The following is a 17553-nucleotide window of genomic DNA, read 5'->3' as shown; positions in this document are numbered from 1 at the left end:
TGGTTAATATACAGCAATTAACCAGACAGCAGAGTAAGGCAGCACATTGCCAAGCACTGGATTAGGATCCTAAGAGCTGTATGAAATTGGGAAAGGAAAGGATGATTATGGAGGGGATGGTGTGGGATGGAATGGAATGGGGCGGGGGGGTTTGTAATTGCAGAGAAGATGGAACCTGAATCAGGGTCTTGAAAAAAGGAGAACTGGGATTAGTCTCAAGAAACCAGTGAGTTGCTCCTTATTCTGGTTTTAACAGACACCAGCTCAGAGAAGAAAATATGAACCTACCACCTACTTGGAATACAGGAATGCCAGCAGCTTATCCAGCAGGTGAAGTTTCCCACTGGCCTCGATCAGGTGATCTCCAATTTCAAAAGGCTCTGGTTCCACACCTGGAAAAGAAAGAACCCACTCCCCATAAATGTGTCCCCTGTCAGGGCAGACTGAACAGAAAAGCCAATAGCCGAGGCTACAGAGACCAAGCTCCTTCTAACTGATAAAGGGCCCAAGTCTCATATCTCTTTGAGGCGTTTCATAATTATTTTTTACATGATGATCTCAGCACTGCCTAACATCAATCACAGAGCCTGGCACACCCAATATGCCTAAGAAATGTTTACCCAAGGAAGAAACCCACTCTTTAGGAAGCTGAGGCACCAGGGAGATGCTAAAGACCAAAGAGACCCAAAATTGAAATCTTCAGGCTCTCTAGAAAACAAATCAAGAAATGGGCTTAGATGTATAAATGAGTCATTCTCAAGGTGGGGAGAGCAGAATAACCTGGAGGGCTTCCTTCAAAATCTACATGTTCCCAATGCCCCATCTCTTAAAAAAAAAAAAAAAAAAAAGCTCTGATATGCACCTAATTAAGATTCTGTGACATTTTTTTTTTTTTTTTTTTTTTTTTGTTTTACAAACCCTTGTGTCGAGGGCTGACTTTCAATAGATCGCAGCGAGGGAGCTGCTCTGCTACGTACGAAACCCCGACCCAGAAGCAGGTCGTCTACGAATGGTTTAGCACCAGGTTCCCCACGAACGTGCGGTGCGTGACGGGCGAGGGGGCGGCCGCCTTTCCGGCCGCACCCCGTGTCCCAGGACGAAGGGCTCTCCGCACCGGACTGTGACATTTTAAAACAATTCATACTGCTACTTGGCAAGGACTTCCTTAAGATGACTTGGCAAACCCTCCACACTGATCCTATTAATAACAGAGCCCTCACAGCCACAAAAAGTCTGGAATGGTCCCAAAGGCTACCAATCAGAGTGAATTAAAAAAATTTTTTTTGAATGAAAATAAAAACACTACATATCAAAATGTATAGAATGCAACTAAAGTAGCACTTAAGAGGGAAATTTACAGACATCCATAAGATGAAAGGGAAGCAGCAAAGAAAGCTGAGAAGGAGCAGACATAAGGCAGGTGGAAAAGCGAGAGAAAGTATTGTCCCAGAAGCCAAAGGATAAAGGTGTCTCAAGACGCAATCAACTACGTCAAGGTTTTGAGAGGTTAATTAAAATGTGAATTGACAACTATTGGTTGAGCCACTCGGAGACCACTGGTGAACTAGGAATGGTAGTGATAAAAGGCTCAACAAGTGGGTTCAAGACCAAGGGGCATCCAACCATAAAGAAATTATGAGATAATGATTCACTTTGTTATAGAGCAGAAACTAACACAACATTGTAAAGCAATTATACTCCAATAAAGATGTTAAAAGAAAAAAAGAAATGATCAGATAAATTCAGATTATGAGGCATCCCATAAAACAACCTGCCCTGATTCTTTAAAACTGTCAATTTCATGAAAGACAAAAAAAAAAAAAAGCTGAGGAACATTTCTAGATTATAGGAGAGTAAAGAGAGCCCTCACAGCCACAAAAGGCCTGGAATTGTCCCAAACGCTACCAATATAAGTGAATTAAATGTAAAAAAATGACAAATGCAATGCAGGATCTATGACTAGATCTTGAATTTTAAAAAAAGACAGACATGAGACAGATTCACAGGAGAGAAGCAGACATATTATTTCCCATAAGCTTTTACATGACACAGGGAGCTCTCCTAAGGAAATGAAGAAAGACCCAGAAAAGTGGCAAAATTTAAATGCTTTTCTATTGTGCTGAACAAAGAGAGGCAATTGTGAAAAAGGAACCACACTATGTGGGAAAGGCTAAGGAGAATGAGAATTGTGTTTAACAAGGCCTATTTGTACAGAATTCTCTCATTCTCCAATTTCTGCCCTTGAGTATAACCATGTCACTCTCCTCCCAGCAAGGGGTGGAGGTCTTCATGGTGGAGGGGATGGGGGGATGGATATGTTATCCTTTCTGCACCTGATGTTTTGGAGGTTGGACTGTTTGTTTCGTTTTTGCTGTTGTTTCTTTTTTAAGTGTCCTTAGCTCAAAACAATCAAAAAATGTAAATCAGATAGTGTCACTCCTCTGATTAAAATTCTCCTGTGTTTTCCCATTGTATCTAAAATAAAAATAAAATTACTTTAAAAAAGAAAAGAAAAAAGAAAAACAAAGTCATAAGGGATGTTTAGGAGACATCTGAAGAAATCTGAATATGAACAATACATTAGATAACATCAACATAAAAAATTAACAAGAGAAAATGGGGGAAAATAGTAAGTATAGGCAAATCTTTTGAAGAATTTTGCTGTGAAGTTGGCCACAGAAATGACAACAAAAAGTAATGTGAGAAAAAAGCGCACTGCCTCACCATCAAATAAATATGGGTGATCCACACACTTTCGAAGCTGGGACAAGACATTCTGAAGTTTAACTTTCTTTGCCATCTCATTTTCAAACGCGTCTGAAATTTAAAAAAGAGAGAGAGAGATGGACTACTGGACAACAACAGAAAAAACTCTGTAAGTTTCCATATATAATCTTACTCATTTCAATAATGTATCTTTCAAACCTACATTAACTTCCCAAATTTCACTGAATCGCATTAAGAATTAATAGCACATCGATATAACGTTTTCTTAACCATCACCTTGTTCAAGAAAGAAGCCTAACTATAAAACAAACTCAGGGGGTACTTTGTTACTCTTTTGCAGAATTCTAAATTTCCTTCTTCAACTGCTATTCTGGAGCCAAGGGACAAAAAAGTGCAAATTGAGAGTTCTGTCTATTCCTATCTCTCCCTTCCCAGTCCCAATTCCTTCCAGATAGTTTTGGGTCAGCCAAAAAGTTCATTCGGGTAACCTCTTACAGAAAAACCCAAACGAACTTTTTGGCCAACCCAATATGATCTAACGGAAACGTTTTGCAATGTGTTAAATATGTGTCAGTATAGGAAAATGAAAGGCATGACTGGGACACCTAGCAGAGTTTGCTTAACTAAAGGCAATAAGGAAAACCAGGAGCAGGGGGATGGGGAGGAAATTTCACAAATGCAACAACCAATAAAGTCTGAGTTATATTAAAGATACTCTGCAGCTGACCCGAAAATTATTCAGAATACAAAATTCCATCCCATATTCTTGCTATACAAGGTGAGTGTGATTATAAAATATTTCCTTGCATGCAAATCACATCCTCATTTAGTTTCTAAATGGACGTGCCCTCTGATTACCTAGGTCTTTCATCAAAATTGCCTTGTAGTATTTTTTCTGCAGTGCTGACATGCCATGGTATATCACTACCTCCGTCTTCTTGGGAAGCTCTGTGGCTACCTCAGCTTTCACTCGCCTCAGCAGAAATGGCTGCAAGAGTTTGTAGAGTTCACTTGCTGTATGAGGGAAAAACACACACACACAAGTAGTGTGGGACAAAAGCAAGACCAAGGCAATGAATTACTAGAGAACATACAACAGTTTATTTTTGTTTCTCATTTTCATGCCAATTCTGGGTTCTAGGCCAGCACGGTAATTTTTCATAGTATTTCTTCCTTCATTGGGTTCTTCTTTCCAACTCCTTCTGATTCTTATTAATAATCTCATTTGCATAGAGCTAGTCTGTTTCCAGGATACTTTTGCATTTGATCAGCATAACAGCTCAGAAATGTAGGGCAATAGGTAATATTGTCTCTATTTGTATAACTAAGTTAAGTGAAGCTCAGAGGAATTAAACCCCTTATCCAAAGTCACATAGCTCTAATGTTGCTAGCATTCAAACTTAGTTCTTTGACTTCAATGCCCTTGTTCCTTCCCCAGCTGTCATGAACTTCGAAAACTAGCCTAAATTGGAATTACATTGCATGTAGGATTGCCAGATATGGCAAATAAAAATACAAGTGCCCAGTTAACTTTGAATTTGATAAACAAATAATTTTTTTTAATATCAGTATATCCTGTGTAATATTTCACTAGGTGTCATGTATTTTATCTAGCAACCCTAAACATGGGAACAATCAGAGCAGGTTCCCCAGGTAAATTTCAGCCTGTGGTGTGGGGATCTCTGCTGTGAGGAGCCTTTCCAACTCACACTCACCTAGTACATACATATCCACTAGTTGGCATGCCTACCACTTGCTTTGAATAATCATCCTGGGATAATATCACGGAGATAGACAGACAATCCTATGAGGCAGGTGGGCAAAGGTGCAAGAGGAAGAAGACTATGAATGGTGACTGTAGAAACAAGGAAGGCTTTCCCCTGTACTTCCACCACCATCCATCCCAGACTTTTGGTTTTGGTGCGGTGTTAAAAGAAACACCAGTGCTGTGGAACGCTGAATGACAGTTTCAGACTATAGCACCTGCATACTTTTCTGCCTCAGGGAGTAGCACGAGAAGTTAACAATGTCCTTATAGAAATTACATGTTGGAAAAAAAAAAAGGTCTGCAAATCAGCAGGTATTATTTCTTCTGAAAATGACCCAAATAAGCACGACTATAGAATCATGTAACAAATGAGTAAGAGAGTCATGAATAGCAGGAGCTGGAACAGCAGGAAGGCTCTGACATCACATTATTTTTGTGCAGCTCTGTATCTCCCCGGAAGGTGTCCTTTGGTTATCGATTCTCTTTCTTTTCTATCTATAACCCTTATGCACTAGGGAAGTCTCTGGGCCAGACCTCTTGGGCATGATTTGTAGAAGGGAACTTACCTGACTCAGACTCTTTCTCAATATCCTGATAACGCTGAATGAAATCTTCCACCTGCTCCTTGGAAAACAGATCAGGCTCCACAAAACTGAGGAGAGAGTAGAGTTCTCGAAGGCTGTTCTGGATGGGAGTTCCGGTCAACAGGAGATTGAAGATGACTGAAAACTCAAATATATAAATAAATAAAGTGAAAAATCCATAACCCTGGAAAGCAAGACTGAGTTACCCATCACAGCCTTTACAAAGAGAGGCATGACTTAATGAAATGACTAAAGGGACATGAAATCAGAAGGCTCAGGTTCAAAATGTATATAACTGTTTGATGTAGGAAATAATACCTCTTCAGTTTCAACTATAAGAAAGGGTAATAATCCTGTGAAGGAGATACCATTATAAGGTAAGTAAAATCACATTTTGAACTCTAAAGTACTGCATGAGTATTGAATATGGGTACTGTTATTCAATCCATGTGGGAATTCAAACACACAGCATATACCCAAGCAGTTTGAGAAGCCCAAAGCAATAGCAGCAGGACCCACCACTACAAGCAAGAAGCAAGAAGATCTCTTTTAAAAGAATGTCCTTTTGGGGGGGAGCGAGAAGATGGCGGAAGAGTAAGACGCGGGGATCACCTTCCTCCTCACAGATACATCAGAAATACACCTACACGTGGAACTTCTCCTATAGAACACCCACCGAACGCTGGCAGAAGACCTCAGACCTCCAAAAAGGCAAGAAACTCCCCACATATCTGAGTAGGGCAAAAGAAAAAAGAATAAACAGAGACAAAAGAATAGGGACGGGACCTGCACCAGTGGCAGGGAGCCATGAAGGAGGAAAGGTTCCCACACACTAGAAGCCCCTTCGCGGGCGGAGACTGCGGGTGGCGGAGGGGGAAGCTTCGGAGCCGCGGAGGAGAGCGCAGCAACAGGGTGCGGAGGGCAAAGCAGAGAGATTCCGCAGAGGATCGGTGCCGATCAGCACTCACCAGCCAGAAAGGCTTGTCTGCTCACCCGCCGGGGCGGGCAGGGCTGGGAACTGAGCCTCAGGCGGATCCCAGGGAAAGGTCTGGAGTTGGCAGAGTGAAAACAGCCTGAAGGGGTTAGTGCACCACGGCTGGCCGGGAAAGAGTCCGGGAGAAGTCTGGAGCTGCCGAAGAGGCAAGAGACCTTTTCCTCCCTCTTTGCCTCCTGCTGCGCAAGGACAGGGGTTTAAGGGCACCGAATAAAGGAGCTCCAGAAACGGGCGCGAGCTGCGGCTGTCGGCGCAGACAGCAGAGACGGGTGTGGGACGCTAGGGTTCCTACTGCCGCCACCAAGAGGCCTGTGTGCGAGCACAGGTCACTCTCCACACCGCCCCTCCTGGGAGCCTGTGCAGCCCGCCACCGCCAGGGTCCCGGGATCCAGGGACAGCTTCCCCAGGAGAACGCGTGGTGCGCCTCGGGCCGGTGCAGCGTCACGCCGGCGTCTGCCGCCGCGGACTCGCCCCACATACGTGCCCCCCCCCCAACCCGCCAGAGTGAGCCAGAGACCACGAATCAGCTGCTCCGTTAACCCCGCCCTGTCTGAGCGAAGGGAAGACGCCCCCGGACGACCTACGCACAGAGGCGGGGCCAAGTCCAAAGCTGAACCCCAGGAGCTGTGCGAACAAAGAGAGGGGGAGGTCTCTCCCAGCAGCCTCAGAAGCAGCGGGTTAAAGCTCCACAATCAACTTGAAGTGCCCTGCATCTGTGGAAAACCTGAATAGACAGCGAAATATCCCAAGTTGAGGAGGTGGACTTTGGGAGCAAGATATATATACTATTATTTTCCCCTTTTTTCTTTTTGTGAGTGTGTATGTGAGTGCTGCTGTGTGAGATTTTGTCTGTATAGCTTTATTTTCACCATTTGTCCTAGGGTTAGACCGACCCGTTATTTTTTTTTTCTTTAATAGAAATTTTTCTTCTTAATAATTATTTTTTTATTTTAATAACTGTATTTTACCCTACTTTATTTTGTCTTCTCCCCTTTCTTTCTTCCTTTCTTCCCTCCTTTCTTTCCTATTTCCCTCCTTCCTTCCTTCCTTCCTTTATTCCCTCCTTCCTTCCTCCCTGCCTTTCTTCCTCCCTCCCTTCCTTTCTTCCTTCCTTCCCTCCCTCCCTCCTTCCTTCCTTCCTTTCTTGCCTTTCTATTTTTTTCTCCCTTTTATTTTGAGCCATGTGGATTAAAGGCTCTTGGCACTCCAGCCAGGTGTCAAGGCTATGTCTCTGAGGTGGAAGAACCAAGCTTAGGACACTGGTCCACAAGAGACCTCTCAGCTCCACGTAATATCAAACGGCGAAAATCTCCCAGAGATCTCCATCTCAACACCAAGACCCAGCTTCACTCAAGGACCAGCAACGAACAGTACTGGACACCCTATACCCAACAAAGAGCAAGACAGGTCTACAGCCCCATCCATTAGCAGAGAGGCTGCCTAAAATCATAATAAGGCTACCAACATCCCCATACACACCACCAGACGTGGACCTGACCACCAGAAAGACAAGATCCAGCCTCATCGACCAGAACAGAGGCACTAGTCCCCCCAACCAGGAAACCTGCTAAACCCACTGAACCAACCTCAGCCACTGGGGACAGCCACCAAAAACAATGGGAACTACGAACCTGCAGCCTACAAAAAGGAGACCCCAAACACAGTAAGATAAGCAAAATGGGAAGACAGAAAAACACACAGCAGATGAAGGAGCAAGATAAAAACACACCAGACCTAACAAACGAAGAGGTAATAGCCAGTCTACCTGAAAGAGAATTCAGAATAATGATAGTAAAGATGATTCAAAATCTTGGAAATAGAATAGACAAATTGCAAGAAACAGTTAACAAGGACCTAGAAGAAATAAAGAGGAAGCAAGTAACAATGAGCAACACAACAAATGAAATGAAAAATACTCTAGATGGGATCAATAGCAGAATAACTGAGGCAGAAGGACGGATAAGTGACCTGGAAGATAAAATAGTGGAAATAACTACTGCAGAGCAGAAGAAAGAAAAAAGAATGAAAAGAACTGAGGACAGTCTCAGAGACCTCTGGGACAACATGAAATGCACCAACATTCGAATTATAGGGGTCCCAGAAGAAGAAGAGAAAAAGACAGGAACTGAGAAAATATTTGAAGAGATTATAGTTGAAAACTTCCCTAATATAGGAAGGGAAATAGTCAATCAAGTCCAGGAAGCACAGAGAGTCCCATATAGGATAAACCCAAGGATAAACACGCCAAGACACATAATAATCAAACTGTCAAAAATTAAATACAAAGAAAACATATTAAAAGCAGCAAGGGAAAAACAACAAGTAACACACAAGGGAATCCCCATAAGATTAACATCTGATATTTCAGCAGAAACTCTACAAGCCAGAAGGGAGTGGCAGGACATATTTAAAGTGATGAAGGAAAAAAACCTACAACCAAGATTACTCTACCCAGCAAGGATTTCATTCAGATTTGATGGAGAAATTAAAACCTTTACAGACAAGCAAAAGCTGAGAGAGTTCAGCACCACCAAACCAGCTTTACAGCAAATGCTAAAGGAACTTCTCTAAGCAAGAAACACAAGAGAAGGAAAAGACCTACAAGAACAACCCGAAACAATTAAGTAAATGGTAATAGGAATGCACATATCAATAATTACCTTAAATGTAAATGGATTAAATGCTCCCACCAAAAGACACAGACTGGCTGAATGGATACAAAAACAGGACCCATATATATGCTGTCTACAAGAGACCCACTTCACACCTAGGGACACTTACAGGCTGAAAGTGAGGAGATGGAAAAAGATATTCCATGCAAATGGAAATCAGAAGAAAGCTGGAGTAGCAATTCTCATATCAGACAAAATAGACTTTAAAATAAAAACTATTACAAGAGACAAAGAAGGACACTACATAATGATCAAGGGATCGATCCATGAAGAAGATATAACAATTGTAAACATTTATGCACCCAACATAGGAGCACCTCAATACATAAGGCAAATACTAACAGCCATAAAAGGGGAAATCGACAGTAACACAATCATAGTAGGGGACTTTAACACCCCACTGTCACCAATGGACAGATCATCCAAAATGAAAATAAATAAGGAAACACAAGCTTTACATGATTCATTACACAAGATGGACTTAATTGATATTTACAGAACATTCCATCCAAAAACAACAGAATACACATTTTTCTCAAGTGCTCATGGAACATTCTCCAGGATAGATCATATCTTGGGTCACAAATCTAGCCATGGCAAATTTAAGAAAATTGAAATCATATCAAGTATCTTTTCTGACCACACTGCTATGAGACTAGATATCAATTACAGGAAAGGATCTGTAAAAAATACAAACACATGGAGGCTAAACAATACACTACTTAATAACGAAGTGATCACTGAAGAAATCAAAGAGGAAATCAAAAAGTACTTAGAAACAAATGACAATGGAAACACTATGACCCAAAACCTATGGGATACACCAAAAGCAGTTCTAAGAGGGAAGTTTATAGCAATACAATCATACCTTAAGAAACAGGAAGCATCTCGAATAAACAACCTAAATTTGCACCTAAAGCAATTAGAGAAGGAAGAACAAAAAAAACCCAAATTTAGCAGAAGGAAAGAAATCATAAAGATCAGATCAGAAATAAATGAAAAAGAAATGAAGGAAACAATAGCAAAGATCAACAAAAGTAAAAGCTGGTTCTTTGAGAAGATAAATAAAATTGATAAACCATTAGCCAGACGCATCAAGAAAAAAAGGGAGAAGACTCAAATCAATAGAATTAGAAATGAAAAAGGAGATGTAACAACGGACTCTGCAGAAATACAAAAGATTATTAGAGATTACTACAAGCAACTCTATGCGAATAAAATGGGACAACCTGGAAGAAATGGACAAATTCTTAGAAATGCACAACCTGCCAAGACTGAACCAGGAAGAAATAGAAAATATGAACAGACCAATCACAAGCACTGAAATTGAAACTGTGATTAAAAATCTTCCAACAAACAAAAGCCCTGGACCAGATGGCTTCACGGGCGAATTCTATCTAACATTTAGAGAAGAGCTAACACCTATCCTTCTCAAACTCTTCCAAAAGATAGCAGAGGGAGGAACACTTCCAAACTCATTCTATGAGGCCACCATCACCCTGATACCAAAACCAGACAAAGACGTCACAAAGAAAACTACAGGCCAATATCACTGATGAACATAGATGCAAAAATCCTCAACAAACTACTAGCAAACAGAATCCAACAGCACATTAAAAGGATCATACACCACGATCAAGTGGGGTTTATTCCAAGAATGCAAGGATTCTTCAATATATGCAAATCAATCAACATGATACACCATATCAACAAACTGAAGGAGAAAAACCATATGATCATCTCAATAGATGCAGAGAAAGCTTTTGACAAAATTCAACACCCATTTATGATAAAAACCCTGCAGAAAGTAGGCATAGAGGGAACTTTCCTCAATATAATAAAGGCCATATATGACAAACCCACAGCCAGCATTGTTCTCAATGGTGAAAAACTGAAACCATTTCCACTAAGATCAGAAACAAGACAAGGTTGCCCACTCTCACCACTCTTATTCAACCTAGTTTTGGAAGTTCTAGCCCCAGCAATCAGAGAAAATAAAGAAATAAAAGGAATCCAAATAGGAAAAGAAGTAAAGCTGTCACTGTTTGCAGATGACATGATACTATACTTAGAGAATACTAAGGATGCTACCAGAAACCTACTAGAACTAATCAATGAATTTGGTAAAGTAGCAGGATACAAAATTAATGCACAGAAATCTCTGGCATTCTTATACACTAACAATGAAAAATCCGAGAGGGAAATTAAGAAAACACTCCCATTTACCATTGCAACAAAAAAAATAAAATATCTAGGAATAAACCTACCTAAGGAGACAAAAGACTTGTATGCAGAAACCTATAAGACACTGATGAAAGAAATTAAAGCTGATACAAATAGGTGGAGAAATATACCATGTTCTTGGATTGGAAGAATCAACATTGTGAAAATGACTCTACTACCCAAAGCAATCTACAGATTCAATGCAATCCCTATCAAATTACCACTGGCATTTTGTACAGAACTAGAACAAAAAATTTCACAATTTGTATGGAAACACGAAAGACCCCAAATAGCCAAAGCAATATTGAGAACGAAAAACGGAGCTGGAGGAATCAGGCTCTCTGACTTCAGACTATACTACAAGGCCACAGTAATCAAGACAGTATGGTACTGGCACAAAAACAGAAATATAGATCAATGGAACAGGATAGAAAGCCCAGACATAAACCCACACACATATGGTCACCTTATCTTTGATAAAGGAGGGAAGGATATACAGTGGAGAAAAGACAGCCTCTTCAATAAGTGGTGCTGGGAAAACTGGACAGCGACATGTAAAAGTACACAATTAGAACACTCCCTAACACCACACACAAAAATAAACTCAAAATGGGTTAAAGACCTACATGTAAGGCCAGACACTATCAAACTCTTAGAGGAAAACCTAGGCAGAACACTCTATGACATAAATCACAGCAAGATCCTTTTTGACCCATCTCCTAGAGAAATGGAAATAAAAACAAAAATAAACAAATGGGATCTAATGAAACTTACAAGCTTTTGCACAGCAAAGGATACCATAAACAAGACCAAAAGACAACCCTCAGAATGGGAGAAAATATTTACAAATGAAGCAACTGACAAAGGATTAATCTCCAAAATTTATAAGCAACTCATGCAGCTCAATAACAAAAAACCAAACAACCCAATCCAAAAATGGGCAGAAGAACTAAATAGACATTTCTCCAAAGAAGATATACAGATTGCCAACAAACACATGAAAGAATGCTCAACATCATTAATCATTAGAGAAATGCAAATCAAAACTACAATGAGATATCATCTCACACTGGTCAGATTGGCCATCATCAAAAACTCTAGAAACAATAAATGCTGGAGAGGGTGTGGAGAAAAGGGAACTCTCTTGCACTGCTGGTGGGAATGTAAATTGACACAGCCACTATGGAGAACAGTATGGAGGTTCCTTAAAAAACTACAAATAGAACTACCATATGACCCCGCAATCCCACTACTAGGCATATACCCTGAGAAAACCATAATTCAAAAAGAGTCATGTACCAAAATGTTTATTGCAGCTCTATTTACGATAGCCAGGACATGGAAGCAACCTAAGTGCCCATCAACAGATGAGTGGATAAAGATGTGGCACATATATACAATGGAATATTACTCAGCCATAAAAAGAAATGAAACTGAGTTATTTGTAATGAGGTGGATAGACCTGGAGTCTGTCATACAGAGTGAAGTAAGTCAGAAGGACAAAAACAAATACCGTATGCTAACACATATATATGGAATCTAAGAAAAAAAATGTCATGAAGAGATTAGTGGTAGGACTGGAATAAAACACAGACCTACTAGAGCATGGACTTGAGGATATGGGGAGGGGGAAGGGTAAGCTGTGACGAAGTGAGAGAGTGGCAGGGACATATACACACTACCAAATGTAAATTAGATAGCTAGTGGGAAGCTACAGCATAGCACAGGGAGTTCACCTCTGTACTTAGTGACCACCTAGAGGGGTGGGATAGGGAGGGTGGGAGGGAGGGTGACAAAAGAGGGAAGAGTTATGGGAACATATGTATATGTATAACTGATTCACTTTGTTGTAAAAGAGAAACTAACACACTATTGTAAAACAGTTATACTCAAATAAAGATGTTAAAAAAAAAAATACCAAAAGTAAATTAGATAGCTAGTGGGAAGCAGCCACATAGCACAGGGAGTTCACCTCTGTGCTTTGTGACCACCTAGAGGGGTGGGATAGGGAGGGTGGGAGGGAGGGTGACGCAAGAGGGAAGAGATATGGGAACATATGTACATGTATAACTGATTCACTTTGTTGTAAAGGAGAAACTAACACACTATTGTAAAACAGTTATACTCAAATAAAGATGTTTAAAAAAAAAAAAAAAAGAATGTCCTTTTGTAAAACTTTACAGGTGCAGCCAGTGCAAAGCATCAAGACTTCTGGACATTTCTGGACCATACAGAGTCCAAAATGGAAACAAACTCTTTAAATTTTGAGCAAAAGATGAGAACACCAAGAATAACAGACTAATGAAGTAAAAGGTTAGGAAAAACAATAAGAATAGATATTAGGTAAAGCAAAGGACAACCTCTGAACTAACATTAACAAGGACTTAGACCACCTGAGTTAAATAATACAGCACAAAGAGAAAGCCATATCCTATGTATATATGTTAAACGTCAAAATACATTATGTAAAAGTGTATGTATCTATATAGATACACATATACACTGCACTTTGATATTTAAAGTAATATATTTTTATTTTTTAAATAATATATATGCATATTTATGTTTGGGTATTACACAGCACTGCAAAGGATGTGGCAGCATATACACCAAATGTTAACATATGCGGTGGAATAGGATTTTTGGTAGCTTTTACTTTTCTTCTTGTGTTTCTATATTTTGATTTGTGAGTGGGTCATAAGAAGATAACTGCTTTCGGGAATTCCCCGGCAGTCCAGTGGTTAGGACTCTGTGCTTTCACTGCCGAGGGTGCAGGTTCAATCCCTGGTCAGGGAACTAAGATCCCATAAGCCACACAGTGTGGCCAAATATAAAAAAAATTAAATTAAATTAAAAAAAGGAGACAATGCTTTTGAAATAAGAAAAGGTGATAAATGAAACAACACAATCAATTAAAATTGATTTCAAAATCCTTTTTTGGGGGAGGCACTCTCCCTTTTTTCATTTCTTTTTAAATTGTCTAATCAATGCCCATTCATGCCTGCTCTACTTGTAGGACAGTGTTTTCATAGTAGTTCAACAATAAAGGTTTCTAATAACGAAATCACATTTTTAAAATATGTGCTCACCAAACAAAGAACTAAAGTGACCAAAATAATGAGGTCAACAAAGATAATCAAGGTTATCAGTCACTAAAATCAACTTACACTATCACATGAGTTAACATTTTTATTCAAAGCAGTGTCCATTTTGGCATCAAAACTTATACTCAGGAAAAAAAAAAAAAAAAAAAAAAAAGAAGTCCAGAGATGGGGCTTCCCTGATGGCGCAGTGGTTAAGAATCTGCCTGCCAATGCAGGGGACACGGGTTCAAGCCCTGGTCCAAGAAGATCCCACATGCCTCAGAACAACTAAGCCCATGCACCACAACTACTGAGGCTGTGCTCTAGAGCCTGCGAGGCACAACTACTGAGCCCACATGCCACAACTACTGAAGCCCACACGCCTAGAGCCCTTGCTCCGCAACAAGAGAAGCCACTGCAATGAGAAGCCCATGCGATGCAACAAAGAGTAACCCCCCGCTTCGCAGCAACTAGAGAAAGCCCGTGTGCAGCAACGAAGAACCAACGCAGCCAAATACAAATAAATAAATAAATTTATATATTAAAAAAAAAGTCTGGAGACAATCTGTGTACAATATTTTGTAAACATTTTTGTATAAAATATTTTGCAAATATTTTCTACATTATTAAATATTCTTCTGCACAATTTTTCATGGCAGCCTTACTTTGTAAGTGTACTGTATGCGTACAGCATAAATTGTATAACCAATTCCTTATATTCACATTTAGGTTGCTTCCAACTTTTACAAACAAGCTAAAAACAACAGTAGGAAGGAGGAAAAGGCAGTACGCTTCTCCCCACTGATCAATAAATGTGAGTATTCAGATTATTCAGTATTATTATTCAGTATTCAGTATTCAGATATAGACAGCAGACTTGTGGTTGCCAAGGGGAAGGGGGGTGGGGGAGGGATAGAGTGGGAGTCTGGGATTAGCAGATACAAACTATTGCACATAGAATCAATAAACAAGTTCCTACTGCATAAAACAGGGAACTCTATTCAATATCCTGTAATAAACCATAACGTTAAAGAAAAAAATGTAAATTGTTGAAGTCAGTGTTTTGTTCTGACCAACTAGTTGTCTGCAATTCAAACCTCACCTAAAAAGGAATACTTAGATGATGCAGAACAATTTCCTCACTTAGCCCCTCTGAGCCTTAGTTTCCTTATGAGTAAGAAGAAAAGGCTCTGGAGCTGGCAACAGACTTTAGCTTCCCCCACTCCAAGCTCAGGGTCATTTTACTACACCCACTTCTCTTCTCCCATTGTAAATCAGTAAACTGGCACGGTAGTTTATGAAGCAGTCTCTTATAAGGTTAGGTGCCAGGATATGACAACCTCTTGGGAAAGAGATACTGTTACGAGTCCCTAAAAAGAACGTAAAGGACACTACAGAGCAGAGGGGCCCCCACTAAGGGACAGCAATCTTTGAGATTGTGCTAATAATAGACAGTGGCCATATCTGCATTAACACTAAAAACTGCAACTTTTAGCCAATAAATATAGAATTAAAATCTAAGACCTTCTCCAAAGCACCTCTAAATTTATTAATTGATCTATTTTAGGACAGAGACCAAAATTCAGTGATGGCCCCAGACATTCATACGTAGGGGTCTCATGAACAAACAAGCCTTTACTAGTTCAACAAGGAGAAGGGCACTTCATACTCACAAGCTGTTCCACTGGCTCCTCAGAAAAGAGGGCATATCTAGAGCTACAATGACATTTCTCATCTACTTTGCTGGAATGATGCCAGAGATTAAGAGAATGGAATAAGATCAAGGGTGTCATACTCAAAAGTATGACAAAGACAGGACAGACTGGAGGAACTATTCAACGGTGTGAAATCAGTCTCTTCACGACTCTGTGAACTGTCAAATTTTTTAAACAGGTAAATGGGGGAGGGGTACAATATGTCAGATATGTTTGTTACTGAAGACAGAAAAACTACAGTAAGATTATTTTTAAAGAAACTGCCTCTTTGAAGAAGATCAAAAAGACAGTTGAAACATTTCCAAAAATACAATGTATTTTCCTGGGGTAGTCTTTTACTCATTTAATAACCAGATTTTAGTAAACATCACCTCCTGTGTAAAAGACAAGAGTTAAGTTAAGCCATATTAAGTACTACTTCTGTCACCATAAATGTTTACTGAGCCCTGCCGAAATCTCACTGAAAAAAAATATTTCAACTGAATTGGCTCTATACAGGACTAAACTAATATTTTTTAAAAGGGAGTTATATAAAAGCTAAGAGTATCCTGGGAGTTTACCTCTGAAAGTGTCTTATGCAGCAAGGAGCTTTGGTTTTTCAATCTGTGAGCTTCATCCACAACAAGAACGCTCCAAGGGAAGCTGCGAGGGAAAAATCCAAGCTTTCAGTTTTATGTTAACTCAAACATATATCTCACAACCAAAAGTCTTACTACAAAACCATGACTCTTGCTGGGAAGACTAATAGCAAGTCCATTCTATTAGAAACACACCCGAATTGCCTTCTTATCTGAGAGCTAATCATGTACATAAGACAATCTGGATAAGGTAGTAAAATTAAGGAAATTTATGGGAAAGATCTATGCATTGAAGGCAGAAAGAAAGGACTCAGAGAAGGAAAGAAAAAGAAAACGCTTATGACCACCTACTATGTGCCAGACACTCAGCTTGGGGCTTGAGGTATGTTATTTAAACCAAAAATATAAAGTGAGCAGACATGACTGTGCCCATTTTACCAACACAGAGACTAAAGCTCAGAAAGGTAGATGACTTGCTCAAGGTCACAAAGCTAGTATGAGACAGAACTGAGATTCAGACCCAGAAGAAAAGCCAAGAGACAGTGGTGTCACAGTAGCTAAAAAAGTATGATTTTAAGATGGGGATGTGGTGAACAGGATCAAATGTTACAGACAGCAGGATACATCATTGGCTCTGTTAATGTGGCAGTTGTTGGTAGCTGTGCCAGAGCACTTCTGCAGCATAATAGTTATGACCACAAACTCTCAAGAGGTGGTAGTCATAAAAGCACATCTTCTGCATATACTCCTGGGAAGCTGTTTTTCCCACCAAAAAAATTCAAAAGATGGAAAAATATGTATGTATGAATATGTTCCAAGCTCCATAATTTAAAACAGCAAAAAAATTGAAAATAATAATAGGTCCAGTAATGGGTGATGAAATACAGCATTTTAAATGATAAATATGATTGTTATAATATAAAGGCCTATATAACTAAAAAAGGTATTATATATCTTTTTCACAAATGTGAAAACCATGCAAAAAATAATAAAGTGGAAGTTATAAGGTTTTTAACTTTTTATTTCATCTGTAAACATTCTGTACTGCAATTACATTATTTTTATACTTAAAAAACTAAATGTATATACAAGTAAAGCAGAATATTGGGAAGACAATAGGTATAGAAATAAAAATCCCTCAAATATTAGAGGAAGATCTTGAGCAGAGGTTGGCCTTACAAGGAGGAAGCCTTCTTCCTCTGAGGTCAC

At 39.7% G+C, this 17553-nt stretch overlaps 1 protein-coding gene across 1 annotated transcript in view; it reads right to left on the bottom strand.

Annotated features, from left to right (window-relative positions):
- CHD1L (chromodomain helicase DNA binding protein 1 like) overlaps nt 1-17553 on the bottom strand; it is a 67750-nt gene that overhangs the window by 29359 nt on the left and 20838 nt on the right. The window contains exons 6-10 of the mRNA XM_059071601.2: nt 16327-16408; nt 5062-5224; nt 3586-3741; nt 2725-2817; nt 296-392 (exon numbers count right to left, since the gene is read on the bottom strand). Of these exons, the coding sequence (XP_058927584.1) occupies nt 296-392; nt 2725-2817; nt 3586-3741; nt 5062-5224; nt 16327-16408 (591 nt within the window). The remainder of the gene's footprint in view (nt 1-295; nt 393-2724; nt 2818-3585; nt 3742-5061; nt 5225-16326; nt 16409-17553) is intronic.

This window comes from Kogia breviceps, chromosome 1, assembly GCF_026419965.1.
Source record: "Kogia breviceps isolate mKogBre1 chromosome 1, mKogBre1 haplotype 1, whole genome shotgun sequence".
Taxonomy (NCBI): Eukaryota; Metazoa; Chordata; class Mammalia; order Artiodactyla; family Physeteridae; genus Kogia; species Kogia breviceps.
The sequence above is the reverse complement of the archived record's forward strand: the minus strand, read 5'-3'. Positions and strand labels throughout refer to the sequence as shown.